The sequence below is a fragment of the Aethina tumida genome, chromosome 5 (assembly GCF_024364675.1).
Source record: "Aethina tumida isolate Nest 87 chromosome 5, icAetTumi1.1, whole genome shotgun sequence".
NCBI lineage: Eukaryota > Metazoa > Arthropoda > Insecta > Coleoptera > Nitidulidae > Aethina > Aethina tumida.
The window spans coordinates 19,158,383-19,173,430 of record NC_065439.1 but is presented as its reverse complement, the minus strand read 5'-3'; the positions used below and the strand labels follow the sequence as shown (position 1 = coordinate 19,173,430).

Genomic DNA, 15,048 nt, shown 5'->3' with positions numbered 1-15,048 from the left:
TGAGGTTTTACTTTTCAAAACTTAAAAAATAAAATACAGTTAAGCAAAATATCCACTTACCTTGGTACTTTAAGCAGCAACTTAAAAGTTATATAGTAAGCAACTTAATAGTTATATAATCAAATAAGAAACAATTTGTATTCAAACCCTCTTTATTCACTAAACATCTTAAATAAAAACGTTTGATATCAAGGGTTCGTTAGTGTAGCACCAGGACACGGATCCTTAACAACACTATAAATGGAAAATTCAAATAGGAATAATAGAATTAAATAAAAATTAGTAACTTACCCTAGGTGGACAACACGGGGCGCAACATGGATAACAGGGGTAGCAGCAGGGAACACATGCTACATAGCAGCAAGGAGCACAGCATACTGGTGCGCAGCAGGGAGCCGGACAACAACCCATTGTTTCTGATGTGATTTAATTTGAGTTACAAGAATTTAGAAATTTACGGAGCGTTGGTTTTGCGACCGTCTTGTTTGACCGAATTAGGGTGAATGATTTCGCTTTGTGGTTACGAGAGAATGTTAAGAAAAACAATGTTTTTCTCCATAGTAACAACACTTTTGTTTGTTATTTGGACGTGCTAGATTTTTTGAATAAAAATTTATTAATCTATAATGTATTCACATAACGTATGGAGTGAAATAAACGATTGTCGACAGGACCGTGTTTAAAACAAAAGATAACCAAATAGTATTTTTAGGAAAATATTAAAAAAATATAGTTTAGACTCAATAATTTAGCATAAAAATAAACATTATAATTGATATTATTAGAAAAGTACAAAAATAACAAAAAATTTTCAATAACAGATTAAAGTTTCAAATTATTCATTGAACAATTAATAAAAAATTTAAGCTTTTTAAAATTTTAATTTCAATGAATTTTTTGTCGAACCATAAAAGACCAAACAATTATTTATAAGTTTTAAATTTTTGGCTGGTTTAAAATTAAAAAATGTATAATAATCAGTTGTGAACCTATACTCCATTCAAAGAAGTACCAGTAGCATAAATAAATTTTGTTGCCTGATAAGCACGTGATGCAAGTAACATGTTTCTTTTTGGTCAGTTTGAAAGTGTAAATTTTCTACATATTTACTTTATTATACTCATTTGGAATGACTTTTTTCTGTATTTTGTCATTAAAAAATACTAAAAATTCTTCACAAATGTTCATTATTTTTATAGAAAAATAATTATTCAAGACAGTAGTGATATGATTTTTCCTAATTTATTTTAGTAAATATTACAAACAAGCTTTAACTCATTAAATAAAAACATAGCAATATATTTGTACAATATTTATTGTTCATTAAATTACATCCTTGATTTTAGACCTTACTTATTACAGTTACAGTTATCACAATTTAATTTCTGAAGCACCAATGCTGTGTCGACGGCTAAACTAACACTGTAAACGAAACCAAAAATTAGTGGGTGTCAGAATATAATTAAAAATACTTACGGGTGGACAAGGTGGACAACAGGGTGGGGGGCAACACGGGACGCAACATGGCATACACACAGGATAAACGTAGGGCACGTAGACACAGCAAGTTGGTGCGCAGCAGAATGTTGGACAGCAAGGAGCTGGACAGCAAGGGGCTGGACAGCAACCCATTGCTCATTAAGTTAAACTACCACTTACTAAAATTTTGAAAACTGGGGATCGAAAATTATTTGCTAGTGTCGACTGGGAATTTGAGACGAATATTGATTTCGTTTCATGGTTACCGTTTGAAGTTAACTCTGGTGACGATTTGTATCTAGTAGACATGGATATTCTTCTTCTGAAATTTGTTTTAACCTTTCAAAATTAAACATTTCAGATATCTATAGAAATATTTAATATTTTGACTTACGAGATGGTTTATAAATTCTTATTCAATCTATTTTTTTTTAATATTCAAAAATTGTGTTTATATAAGCATTGACAGTCGGGCAATTAAGACAAAATGACTTGATGACATTTGACTTATTCTAAATTTATAATTGTCAATTGTAGACACAAAATTTTCTGTCCAATTTTTTTGGCTCAATCAATGTAAATCCTATAGTTTTTTTCCAATTTTTCAAAATTCACGTTCAAAGATGTGCAGCACAGCAGAGTGTGTTATTGATCAAATAGCGGACTGTATATCCGAACTTAACCCGTAGGTGCCAATTTAAATAACGATAAATTAAATAAATTAATCATACAATTTGACAGATCTTGTCCAACACCTTGTGTAGTGGAGCCTCAATTTCCATTCGCAGCATGTTGCCATGTATCACCTCCACCAATTCTGTTGCCCACTTCACCCAGACCAGTCAAACCCCTCCAACTACCATGTCCAATGTCCTGTCCACCAGAGGTACGAAAATAACGTGTTTTGTGTGCACTTTATGCTGTTTGTCCATTTTGTAAAAGTTGCTAGTCGTTGTTGACCACCAACAAACTCTCTTTGTTAGATGGACCCGGAGGAGATGTTCCAAAAACGCTACTCCAACTACTACAACTACTACAACGTGGACTACAAGCAAAAAGAAAAGTCGTGCAAGGTAAACCCGGTCCGCGTCATCCGCACCTCCCATTGCGAGGACTACAGCCTCAAACGTTCCGAACCGCAAGAAGACCCCGGTTGTCCCACGGGTTTCAAACCATGCTCCATGAAAATGACGCCGCCCGCCAGTCGTCACCCGTGTGACGCCTGGTGCGCCAAGATCGAACCGTGTCCGCCCAAAAGGAAGAAGAAGGCGGAAAAGTACAACGGGGATCCGGCTTGTTGCACGAGACCTTGCTGCAAGCACTGGCAGCCGAAAGAGGGTCCTTGCATGTACGATTGTCCTTGCAAGGCCCACTGCTACAACCACCCCGTTGGCATTAAACCTGGCAGGGCGGCTGCAGGCCAATGTCCTCCTTATTGTTGTCCATGAATTATGTCCTGTGTTCTGTGACTCGTTTGTAATTGTTTAATAAAGTTTAGTCTAAATAACTTCGATGTGCTCATTTAAATATGAATTGATGGGTATGTTAATTACTTGATTATTTTAATTTTTAGTTGTCAGAACAAGAGAGGATGGAGTTGAGATATGACAACTACTATAACAACTACAACATCGACTGGCACTCCCTTGGGCTGGGCAAGACACCAGAATATCCAGATCCTAGGACAGCCAAGTGTCGAGGTGCTACACTGGACGGGAGAAACCCTTGCGAATATGTCAAACCTCCAAGGATGAACTGCGATGATGGTTGTCCGACCGGATTTAAGCCCTGTGCCATGAAAATGGTTGGACCTTTGCCTTGTGGCGTGTGGTGCGCCCAGATCCCTAAGTGTACCCCCAAAACACATGAAAAACACAACAGGAATTACACAACCAAAGTAAAAGTTTTACCACGCCTTGTATTTTATGTACTAATAACAATAAATCTTTTGTTAGGCGAGAAATCCATGCTCATGATTGTTGTCCGTTTGTGCATGTCCTCAAAATCTAGTCATGATGTTAATCGTACAAGCCCATCGTGTCGCAGCTAGCTGTGAAGCCCGTCCTACGTTAGACGATAAAAATAAACTAGTAGCCTGGCAAAAAGTTTACCTCGTTGCCGTGCCAACTACAAAACTTTCACTCGTCGTTTAGTCACCTCACAGTTCCTGAAGCTACTCAAAATTCTCGTATTTTATAGTTGAACCACCAAACGCAAGCCGAGATGGCATGTTGTCCGCCGAGTTGCCCTCCGAGTTGCCCTCCAGCATGCCCACCGACAAGTTGTTGTGTGCCGGTAGCTGTGTGCCCGTGCCCACCACCGCCATGCTGTCCCTGTCCGCCGGTCTGCGTCCCCTGTTTTCCGCAGCCCTGCGTCTTTGTACCGGTGGTGACGCCAGTGCCGTGCGCCATGCCACCTTGTTGCCCCCCGACATGTGGACCCTGTTGCGCCCCCGCTTGCGCACCGTGTTGTCCGCCTTGTTGAAGTGTGTTTGTGGTTTTATTGTGTACGTTTTATTATTCACAGTAGTGTTGCAATATAAATAAAAAAATAGTACATCGCAAACTTGTTTTTATTATTTTAATTGTGACTATAAAAACCAGTTAATAATTAAAGTTAAGAAGTAGATAAGTAAAATTGTTATTATTGAACTAAATGTTTCATTATTTTAATTACTCTTTGAGCTCTCTCTTTATCTAATTATGAATTTAAAGAGAATAATGGAAAGGTAAGTAAAATAAGATATTCTTAAAGTTAACATGGAAACTAAAGAATATTTCTAGATTGCAAAACTTGAAGAAAGTGTGGTTTAATAATTTGTATAATCTCCATTCGTTCCAACTTCTCTGCATCATCTGGGCATGCGCAGAATTAGGTTATCGATGCCTTGTTGGCGAATCTCATTTCAAGCAACGAGAAAAGCTAAACTGAGTTCTTCTTTTGTTTCTTGGCCTTTCCAAACCCACAAGTGCTTGATGGGGTTCAGTCTGGGGACTGTACTGGCCATGGTAACATACCACTATTGTTGTTTTCCAAAAATTTCAATATAATCCTTAAAATGTGAGATCCGGCCTTATCATGCATATACACAAAGTTGGGCTTAATGGCTGTTGCATATGGAAAGTTTATTGGTGACAGTATCTGATCCACGTATAATCTAGCCTTCAAAAAGTTCTCCAGCAAAATGAGGTCGATTGTTATTCCGATACTGATCCGTCCACAGACCATAACGAAGAGAGTGCACTTCCTGGACATTGGGAAGACGAGTTGTATTGTTTGGCTCTCTCCATACGCACACTCTTCTAGAATCAGAATAAATTCCAAACCGGGATTCATCACAGAAACTCACTGTTGCTCTATTTTCATTTGGCCACAAAGAATTTTCCACAAAAGTGGAATACCTCGATTTTCCCATGACAACGGTTGAACACTGAAAGTTATAATATGAACGCGACTCCGGTGCCTTTCCCTCACATCTCCCTCATCCCTATATCGTGCATAGAGTGGAGAAATCACGATTGGAGTAGTCCCCATTTCCACCGCAACCTCAGTTTGATTCATGCCACCCTCCAAAAGTCCCACTGTCCATATCATTTCTTCTATAGTTAAAAATGTTTGCTCCATAGTCAATTAAAAAATAAATTATGTAGAAATTAAAAAATTGTAAAAATATTATTAAGTATATAGATAAAAATAAATTTAAAAATAATTTTAAAAGATAAAATAAACACCAGAATGTGGTATTGGTAAGAAAACACACTAATTAAAGAAATTTGTTTAAAATTTTTATTAAACAATTATTAATTTTTTTTAATTAAATATAGTAAAAATACAAAAAAAATAATAAAAATTAAATTTTCGCAGCCCGATCACGTGACCTCCCCACCCCAGTCACGTGACCACCTTATTCCGCTCACGTGACCACATTTTCCGATCACGTGATCATCAAAAAATAATAAATTGAAAATTAAAAATTATTATTAATAATAATAATAATAATAACAGTAATAATAATAAATTCACAACAATAACCACAACCTTAATCAATATTAATATTAAATATTGTGTCGCAGCTAGCTGTTAAACCCATCCAACGTTCGACGAAAAAAAATAGTAGCCTGGGAAAAAGTTTACCTCGCTACCGTGCCAACCAAAAAACATTCATTCGTCGTTTACTCCGCTCACAGTTCCTGGAGCTCCTCAAAATTCTCGTATTTTATAGTTGAACCACCAAACACAAGCCGAGATGGCATGATGTCCGCCGAGTTGCCTTCAGTGTTGCCCTCCAGCATGCCCACCGACAAGTTGTTGTGTGCCGGAAGCTGTGTGCCCGTGCCCACCATCGCCATGCTGTCCCCGATCGCCGGTCTGCGTCCCGTGTTTTCCGCAGCCTGGCTGTCTTCGTAGCGGTGGTGATGCCAGTGCCGTGCGCCATGCCACCTTGTTGCCCCCCGACATGTGGGACCCCGTTGCGCCCCCGCTTGTGCACGTGTTGGCCGCCATGTTGAAGTGTGTTTGTGGTTTTGTTGTGTACGTTTTATTATTTACAGTAGTGTTGCAATTTAAATAAACAAATATTAAACCACAAATTTATTTTTATTATTTTAATTAATACTTTAATTTCCCGTTAATTAGTTAAGAAACAGGTAAGTAAAATTGTTATTGTTGAATAAATTTTTCATTATTTTAATTATGGAACTTTGAGCACTCTTTCTCTAATTAAGAATTTGAAGAGAATAATGAGAAGGTAAGTAAAATCAGATATTCTTAAAATTAATTGTTGAATACATCAAAGTTCCTGAACTCATCAACATATTATATGAAGTTGGCTGAGATTTTCGGACACCATGACAACCTCTTATAAACTTGTTGAAATCGTCAATATTCTAATTAATGTTACCTCCCTTATAAATTAAATAAATTTATCAATGCAATTAATTTTAACTGTTATTATTTAACAAGATATTTTTACATTTATCAATTATCCTTGGTGGTATATAGGTAAATTGAATGGGCCTATTTTGAAGACAAGGATATGAGGTTAATTTTTGTGTATTCAATTTAAGGTAACCCTGAAGAATGAGAATATAGTAGTATTTATAATACTATATAACAATTATGTCATAAATAATTAACATTTTAAAAAATTCTTATAGTAGTGGCCACTACTGTATATAAAGTAAAATAAATGTGATACCCAGAAATATTCAAATAATATTACCAGTCAAAATAAAACATTAAAAATATTTTTAAAACTATTTAATCCAGGAAATTGAAAATATCCACTTCAAAAGACAAAAAAAGTGTTTTTATTTCTTTATACAACCCGTGATGCAAGGATGAAATATGAGTTGCATAACATTGATGATGATTTTCAATATAATTATATAAATTAATCATTATATACACGTACAATAAAAATGTTATTTCTAAACAATTAGTAAGAATTTTCGTTTTTGGTTTAGATAATAGAAATGTTTTCAACATTTAAAATAATATAACTTTCTTGGAAATAACTTTTAATCATCAAAATAAATAAAGATTACAATCAACAAATTTTGTCAAGATTTCATCAGAGTCAAATCAGAATTAACCGTTTAAACTGAGAAACATTTGGACCGTATGATGAGATAGAACCCGTTTAACATTTTGAAACTTCCATGGAGTCTCAAATTTTGTCAATTTGATTGCAGTAGACAATTGCATTGATCATTTGGTGTCTTTGTAGCCTAGCCAATATATAAATATGTTAAAATATTTCTTCAATTACCTTTTTTAAGTAGGTATTGTTAAAGCAGATTTACCATTTTCAATCCATTGTTTCATTGTTGAATGCAAGAAGAGAATTAACAATTGTTAAACACCTAATTTTGTTATCCTCCTCAATTTAGTATTTTGTGTGAAGAAGAAATAAAATATTCGTTACAATCAAATTATTTATTATATTTAAAAAAATATATACATGGAGTGTAAGAAGTCTAAATATGTACATATTAATTCTACTTCTTTGCCTTTCCTATCCCAGCTAGTAAATAATAAAATGAAAGGATAAAAGTGTCGGCTGCCACTATAAATTAAGAATTTAGCATTTTCATTGATTTTCACTTTAAAAATATAAATAAAACACAGCTTGGCGAAAGTCATATAGAAACATATCTTTATCTAATTGGATCTTGTTTCTCGTGCATTTACAGGACACATAATTGGCGTTACATAAGCCGGTTCAAATATACGTTAAAACAAAAACAAACATTTAAATATTTGTGTTTAATAAATGCATACGTGCTAGACAAATAATTAATAAAAACTGCACCAAATGCACTTTGCAATTCGTGCAGTTCTCAAACAATCTCCATCGACCGACTTCCGATAAAATCGATACAATAATTTACGGATTTCAAATGTACAATTACATACTAAACCGTTACCATGTAATTACAACAAGGAATTTTTACCAAATTGTTTGATAGATTTTACTTGATCAGGAAGCAGTTACTGCAGGCCTAAATAGATTGCTCCAGTTGAATTGTACTTTAATAATCTATCTGAACGATCCAATCAGAAAGGTCAATATAAATCAAACTGATGCTTAATCGGTAATACTCTTGCAAGCTTTTTTTATCAGCAGCAATTGATGCTAGAAGTTTTTAAAATTTTGCTTACACAATTAACCAATAATGTCACTAATTAACTAACTATTAGTTTTTATTGGCGTTGAAAACAATTAACAAATTAATACAATTGCGACATGCCGTTTAATTTGTAGTTATCGAACATGGTCTGACAGAAGTCCTCCAAACTTGTAACAATTTGTAAACGAAACGTAATTTCTAATTAATATAATATATTTGTTATTTGCATAACATTTACATTAATGTTGGTTGTTCGGTTAAAGCAAAAATTGTGTTTTCGCATTATCTAATTGATTATCAATTATATTAGTACTATCAAAAACAAGAATTACGTCTCAGTACGCCAATAATTTCGTTGGACGTGTTTATTTAACTGAGTTGATCGGGTAAATCCTTGAGTTTTGCGCATCGACCTTACCCTTCGAATCGAAAGCCCACAATTCAGGAAATATCTTTCGTTGGTTAACATTAATCTAATGTAGCGATTCCTTTTTCTTGAATTTGTGAATTGCGAATCAAGGTCGACTTCCCGATGATTGAAATTGAAGTGGCCAACTTTGCATTCATTAATAAATTAACCATTTAAACTTATTATATTATAATATTGTTTACTGGACGATGCACAAAATAGCCATTAACATTTCAAAACAGGATAATTAACAAAATAAAAACGTGGTCCTGATTTGAACCCGAAAATAAATCCATACGATATGTCATTTTTATGGTGAAAGTGCTTATGGGTTTTTAAGCAGTGAAAGCTGAGAACTACAATCGGATAGATAAACATATTGCACAATTTGCGAAAAATATCAATTATGTAATGATTAACCTACATAACTATAATCATGGTCAGTAAACCTGAGATTGAATGCATCTCTTCACACAGCCATTGTGTCTGATTCAATACGAAGTTTGCTTTCCCTCTTAATTGGATGCAATTTGTTCAAATTTCGTCGGTGGCTCTATTCCGGGAATAATTTTCCCATTTACACGGTCAATTGGTGGTCAATGAAATATGAACAAACAGCAGGTGAGCGAAATTATCAATTAATATTAAAGTTTGCGTGTGGCAGCGTTGAATGGGTGCTATGATTTCGAAGCAATCGAGACATGCAATAACATAAATAAATAATAGTAATAATAATAATATAATGCTGTTTGTTTTAATTATAAAGCAACTTTGCCAAAGGAAAATTACGGCAATAACATTCAATCCTTGATTGTGACGCTCAACAATTTATATTTTATGAACAACACCTAAAAAGACCATTAGTAAAAAAATAAATTATTGTTACTACGTCACCTACTAATTTGTATTGATTATGGTTTTAATTATTTTATTTAAATTCAGGTAGACGCAATATATTATCGAAGTTGAAAAAATATTCTTAATTACTTTGCCACATCATTAATTTTTAATGGGACAATAAAATACAAAATTATATTATTATTATTTTAGTGCCATATAAATGTCAATATTTTTTCTTTTATTATTTTTATTGTTCTTTGTCTGAATATTCGTCGTTGTGTTTTGATCGCAAAGTGATTTTTTTAATATTTAATGTACCTATAAAATATTCGTTAGAGACAATGGACAGTAATTTGTGTACGTAATTAGGAACTTACAATAACTGGATTATCCTTGACCTATAAAAGTATTACTTAATGCAACGACTGTGCAATGTTACTTAAAATATTTAAAACAATTTTAAATGCCCCAATTTTAAATGAAATTCAAAATTTGCAACGTTCTTAAGGTATTTTATTTTTTGCTAATAATAACTTTTTGATTTAAATTATTTTTATTTAAAATTTTATATTTAAAACAATATTTTAAATAAAATATTTTAATTTTTATAATTTATTTTTTTTATTTTTAAGCTTAATATTTAAAATATTTATTTAAATTAAATATTTTATTTTTCCTTTAATTTAAATTGTAATTTTTTTTTTAGGTTAACATTTAAAATATAAATTTACATTAATTGTTTTTGTTCTTTAAATTTAAATTAAATATATTATTTCTTTTTTAATTAAATTATTTTTTTAAATTTAAGTTGTAATTTTCATTTTTTTTTTTAATAAAATATTTAAGTTTTTTAAGTATTTTTTTATTTGTTAAACTTAATATACCAATTTTTTAATTTTAAATAAAAAGTTTTAATTTAGTTAATTTAAATTCCTTTTTTTTTTCAATTTTTTAAGTTAAATATGTCAAATATAATATATGTATAAATTAAATATTTTAATTATTTTTTAAATTAAATTATTTTTTTAAACTCTATTTTCTAAATTTTATAAATTTAAGCTAATTAATTAACTATTTTTTAATTTTAAACTGTAATTTTCATATTTAACATAATGTAAATCTAAATAAAATATATTTTTATTAATTAAAAAAAAAATTAAATTATTTTTAATTTTTTAAACTTAATATTTCAACTTATTTAAAATTTAACAATTCAAATTTTTATAAATTTAAATTAAATATTTTGCTTTTTAAATTTAAATGGTGATTTTTATTTTTTTATGCTTAATATTTAGAAAATTATAAATTTAAATTAAATATTTTTTTAATTAAATTGTTTATTTTTAAATTTTTAAACTAAATATTATAAATATTATAGAATTTATATTAAATATTTTAATTTTTTAAACTTAAATATCCAACCTTTTTCTCACAGTCGTTGAACTAATTTCAGCAAGTCAGGTTAGCTTTAATTTCAGTAGCTATTCAAATTATTTATTTAATTAGTTACCTTTTTTTGAAATTTTTTGAACTAACCTAATACCTAAGATTTCTCTAAATTTTTGAATAATACAGATAATGATGACTTATTATGCCATATTATCTTAGCAAAATCTGAAGTATAATATTTTTCTTACAAATTGTGTCATAGTTTTAGTCAAAGTTTTTAAAGAATAAAAATATGTTGGTCATCTGCATAGAGGATACACCAATAACAGAAAGAACATTAAATATATATCTTTTATTAAAGTAGTATAATTATAGCCATCAATGTAAATTTATGCATTTTAATTATTTATTTTTTATTTTTTTCTATTAGCAGATAATACTCCTTCCATTCAATTAATGTAAATTGCTATTTATTGGTATACTACCGTAATTAAAATTAAACACATAATGTGACATTATTTCGAAACCGCTAATTAAACATATAATTTTATAATTTCTTTAAAAAAAAAGTAAATCCTTCACATTTGCCCACTCAGAAAAAATAATAACAGAAATCACTCTAAAAGTGTGAAGGTTTATCGCAGTATTTTTTTAATCTAATATGCATGTACATATTCAAAGTCAATGGCAAAGGTGACAGAACCAACTATTTGTCATTTTTTAACATAAAAATCAGACCTACGTCAGTACTTTGTCCTCGCAAAATACAAACACTTATTAAAAATTATTATGTAAAATGCACATGTAAAACAACTGGAAAGTTTTATGAGGAATTAGTGGCGAACAGGCTTCTGTCTCTGTTCTTTGTTTTAAGGAAGAAGTTAGTGACACGTGGAAACGAGAGGAATAATAATAGAATATGTAATTTTCGAATTGTTTTATATGCGTTATGTGTCTGGGAATTCATGAGACGATTAAGGAAATTCGAGTGCATCATTGGGAATAAAATAACATTTGTTTTGTCCAAATTATTTAGATAATTTTAAGAAATTTGAGTCAATGTATCTGATTAAAATCGTAAATTTAAAAAGAATAAGTTGTTTTTAAGTTCAATTAAAAATACCATAACAAATAATGAAACAATTGAAATATCTCTTTAAACAATATTATTATTTATTCGTCTTCTATTTTGGTAGCATAATAGCTTAATTATTATAAACTATTGAAAATATGTAAATTAATTGTGACATAGGGGTTAAATATAGACCATTGTTCCCATCAGTATATTGATGCCACGAATATTAAAACCATTGGGTGCCCAACAACGTTACTTAGAAACTATTTGCAATGCAATTAATGTGTCAAATTGATATTTATAATTAATCTATAAATCCTCAATGAAACGTACATTTACCACCACACCATTAAATTATCCAGCACGTGTTCTAGATTCAAGTCAAAAATGGCAATTAAGATTGTACACTGTGCACAACAATTTGTGGTACAGTTACGCATTTTTGCAGCCACTTTTGTGACTTTTCAGTCACGAATTCTGATGCCATCTCCCTATGTGGACAATCACTTACTGTAAAATTCTAATTAAAACGCCCGGAATTGTTTTATCAGTCGAACCTGTTCACTTAATTTGCGTTTCTTAATTTCCCCTAACGATGAGAATGATGAAATCAAAGAAAATAACCGAAATTTCATCAGAATCGATTGTCGGAGTTTCCCAATCGGTTCAACGTGCGGCGCATTTTCCCGATGAGAGACACGAGCCACAGAAAAATTGTTGATTGTCACAAATTGTTTGAAATTTACTGCCGTGTCGAACATGCTAATTTATTCGTTCGACGTTGCAAACTTAGAATTAGTGATTATTTCTACGAAAACCGTGAATTTTCTGGAGTTGAAATAATAATAATAATAAACGTTTCAAACCGTCTCTGTGTAAATTGTTAAGAAAATATTTGGTTGGATTTGTAAATTTGCTCTTTGATGGAATGTTACTGATTTTGTATAACTCGTTAGCGTGTGAAGGAAATCACTTAAAAAGCTTCCAAATCTGAAAATTCCAAATTACGTGGTTTTGTTCCGTGTCGTAATCGGTAATCGAAGACGATTTTCGATTAATGTCTTAAAGACGTGAAAGAAGTTAATTGGTTCATACGGAATTTTCCAAATATCAATTAATGATTCATATGGGATACATTAAAATAACAAGATAAAACTGGAAATCGAAATTTGCATAATCTAATATGGCGCAAAACCTATTATAAACAGGTTAAATTACTGAAATACCAAAAAAATTGATTTGTTTATTTTTTTCCGGGTTTGAACTACGGAATTGGAAAAATATTATGTTTTTATATCATGAAAATAATCAATGTTATTAATATTAAACATCCATACAATTAAAAATTAAAAAATGATACATGTAAATTCCAATAAATTGGAGAATGTGACGCACAAATTTAATTACATAGAAAAAAACTGGCAAATTTTAAACAACTTTAATAAGAAAATTAGGGAAATTACTGAACAATTATTAATTAACATTGTAATGTGTAAAAAAATTAATCAGTTTGAATTGAAATATTTAAGAGAAACCTAAAATATCAAGAAATATAAAACAATAATAGAAAATGTGATAAAATATATAATATTCTGGAAATAATATAATAATTATAATATTAAACCTAAAAAACAATCTAAACAACGATATTTCATTAAAATAAACATTAAAATTTAATTTTTAAATCTAATAAAAGTTCAATCTAATATAAACAGTTTGAATTAGAAGAAAAATTGATTTGTTTTTTTTCTGTGTTTGAAGTATGAAATTGTAAAAATATTGTGTTTTTTACAGTACAAATATAAGAAATATTACAAATATTAAATATTCACATAATTAAAATTAAAATCATTATACATATAAACACTAAGAAAATAGGGGAAGGTTGAGAATATTGTTTTTAATTACGCACAAATTACATTACATACAAATGATTAAATAATTCGATAATTTGAAAACATTGTCTAGAAAATTAGTAAAATTGTAATGTATGAAAAAATTAATTGCTTTAATGGGAATATTTAAGGGAGACTTAAAATATAAAGAAATAATAATATGAAATGTAATGAAATATTTAATAACAAGAAAATTATAATATTAAATCTCAAACATAAAAAAATAAAATTAAAAAGAAATTGAAATATCTGAACAATAATATTTCATTAAAAACAAACATTAAAATACTGGAAAAATATTTAAAAAATCTAATATGAGGCAACAGGTTGAATTAAGAAAATACATGATAGATTAGCGACTGTTAATCTGTCTTTTTAGTTTAATTCAAACACTAAATTCACAATAATACGCTTTATTACAACAAACGTACTTTAACTCTCGACATTTAAAGCTTAACTGCCCGGTTCTTTCTTAAAAACTGCCCCGATTATCAAATATAAACAAATCCTTCAGATTTGTTTACAAAACAAAATAGTCTAAATAGATGTGAGCCCGTCCCATCGGTCCATCGGTGAAGATGATGACGTAAGCTAACATACATGAAAAGTTGAGTACCTATTTTTTTGTGTTTGAATTATAAAATTATAAAAATATTGCACAATTAAAAATTAAAAAATGATACATAAATGATTAAATAAACTAACAAATTTGAAAAAGTTTAATGAGAAAATTGGTAAAATTACTGAAATATTGTCAATTACTATTGTAAAGTGTAAAAATTTCGTCGATATAATGGAAATAATTAAAGGAGTTCTAAAAATATCAAGAAACATAAAAAAACTAATAAGAAATGGTCAAAATTTTAAAAAGTCTAATAAGAGAATTATTAAATTTACTGATGTGTCAATTATTTTTCAATATTTAAAGGAATTCTAAAAATACCAAAGAACATAAAAAACTAATATGAAATATAATAAAATATTTAATAATCTGGGAATTTGTCATATAGCATCTCAATGATAAAATAATAATTTAAGGAACAGTAATAGAAAAGTTTGAAATATATTAAACAATGATTTGTTAAAATTTGTTAAAATATTATATTTGTATACAATAATAATAGGATTCAGGAAAATGAAGAATGTTGAGAGAGGTGTTTTTAATTTTTAAAAAGTCTAATAAGAAAATTAGTAACATTACTGAACTAATGTCAATAAATATTTAATTAAATGTTTCAAAAATTATTTTGTTTAGTGGAAATATATAAAGGAGTTCTGAAAATATGAAAAATATAAAAAAAAGTAATATGAAATATAATAAAATAATTG

General features: G+C 29.8%; 1 protein-coding gene and 2 long non-coding RNA genes across 5 annotated transcripts; 1 reads left to right on the top strand and 2 right to left on the bottom strand.

Moving 5' to 3' along the window:
* Positions 1–134: 134 nt before the first annotated feature.
* On the bottom strand, positions 135–739 carry LOC109606480 (uncharacterized). Its single transcript, XR_002192086.2, has 2 exons — positions 292–739; positions 135–234 (listed from the first exon to the last, which is right to left on the bottom strand). It is a non-coding gene; the product is annotated as an uncharacterized LOC109606480 (long non-coding RNA).
* A 558-nt stretch (positions 740–1,297) lies between these two features.
* LOC109606478 (uncharacterized) lies at positions 1,298–1,888 on the bottom strand. Of its 2 annotated transcripts, none has more exons than XR_002192084.2 (3): positions 1,874–1,888; positions 1,477–1,818; positions 1,298–1,422 (listed from the first exon to the last, which is right to left on the bottom strand). It is a non-coding gene; the product is annotated as an uncharacterized LOC109606478 (long non-coding RNA). The 2 variants fall into 2 exon arrangements; XR_002192085.2 differs by having other exon boundaries at positions 1,477–1,801.
* Positions 1,889–1,956: 68 nt separating this feature from the next.
* Positions 1,957–4,044, top strand: LOC109607180 (uncharacterized). 2 transcript variants are annotated; one of them, XM_049967732.1, is made up of 4 exons: positions 1,957–2,164; positions 2,221–2,365; positions 3,053–3,376; positions 3,435–4,044. In XM_049967732.1, exons 1-4 carry the CDS (start codon positions 2,103–2,105, stop codon positions 3,453–3,455), a joined length of 552 nt encoding a protein of 183 aa, XP_049823689.1. In that variant the 5' UTR covers positions 1,957–2,102; the 3' UTR covers positions 3,456–4,044. The 2 variants fall into 2 exon arrangements, with proteins under 2 accessions (XP_049823689.1, XP_019879257.2); XM_020023698.2 differs by lacking the exons at positions 3,053–3,376; positions 3,435–4,044 and adding an exon at positions 2,463–2,986.
* The last annotated feature ends 11,004 nt before the right edge of the window (positions 4,045–15,048 follow it).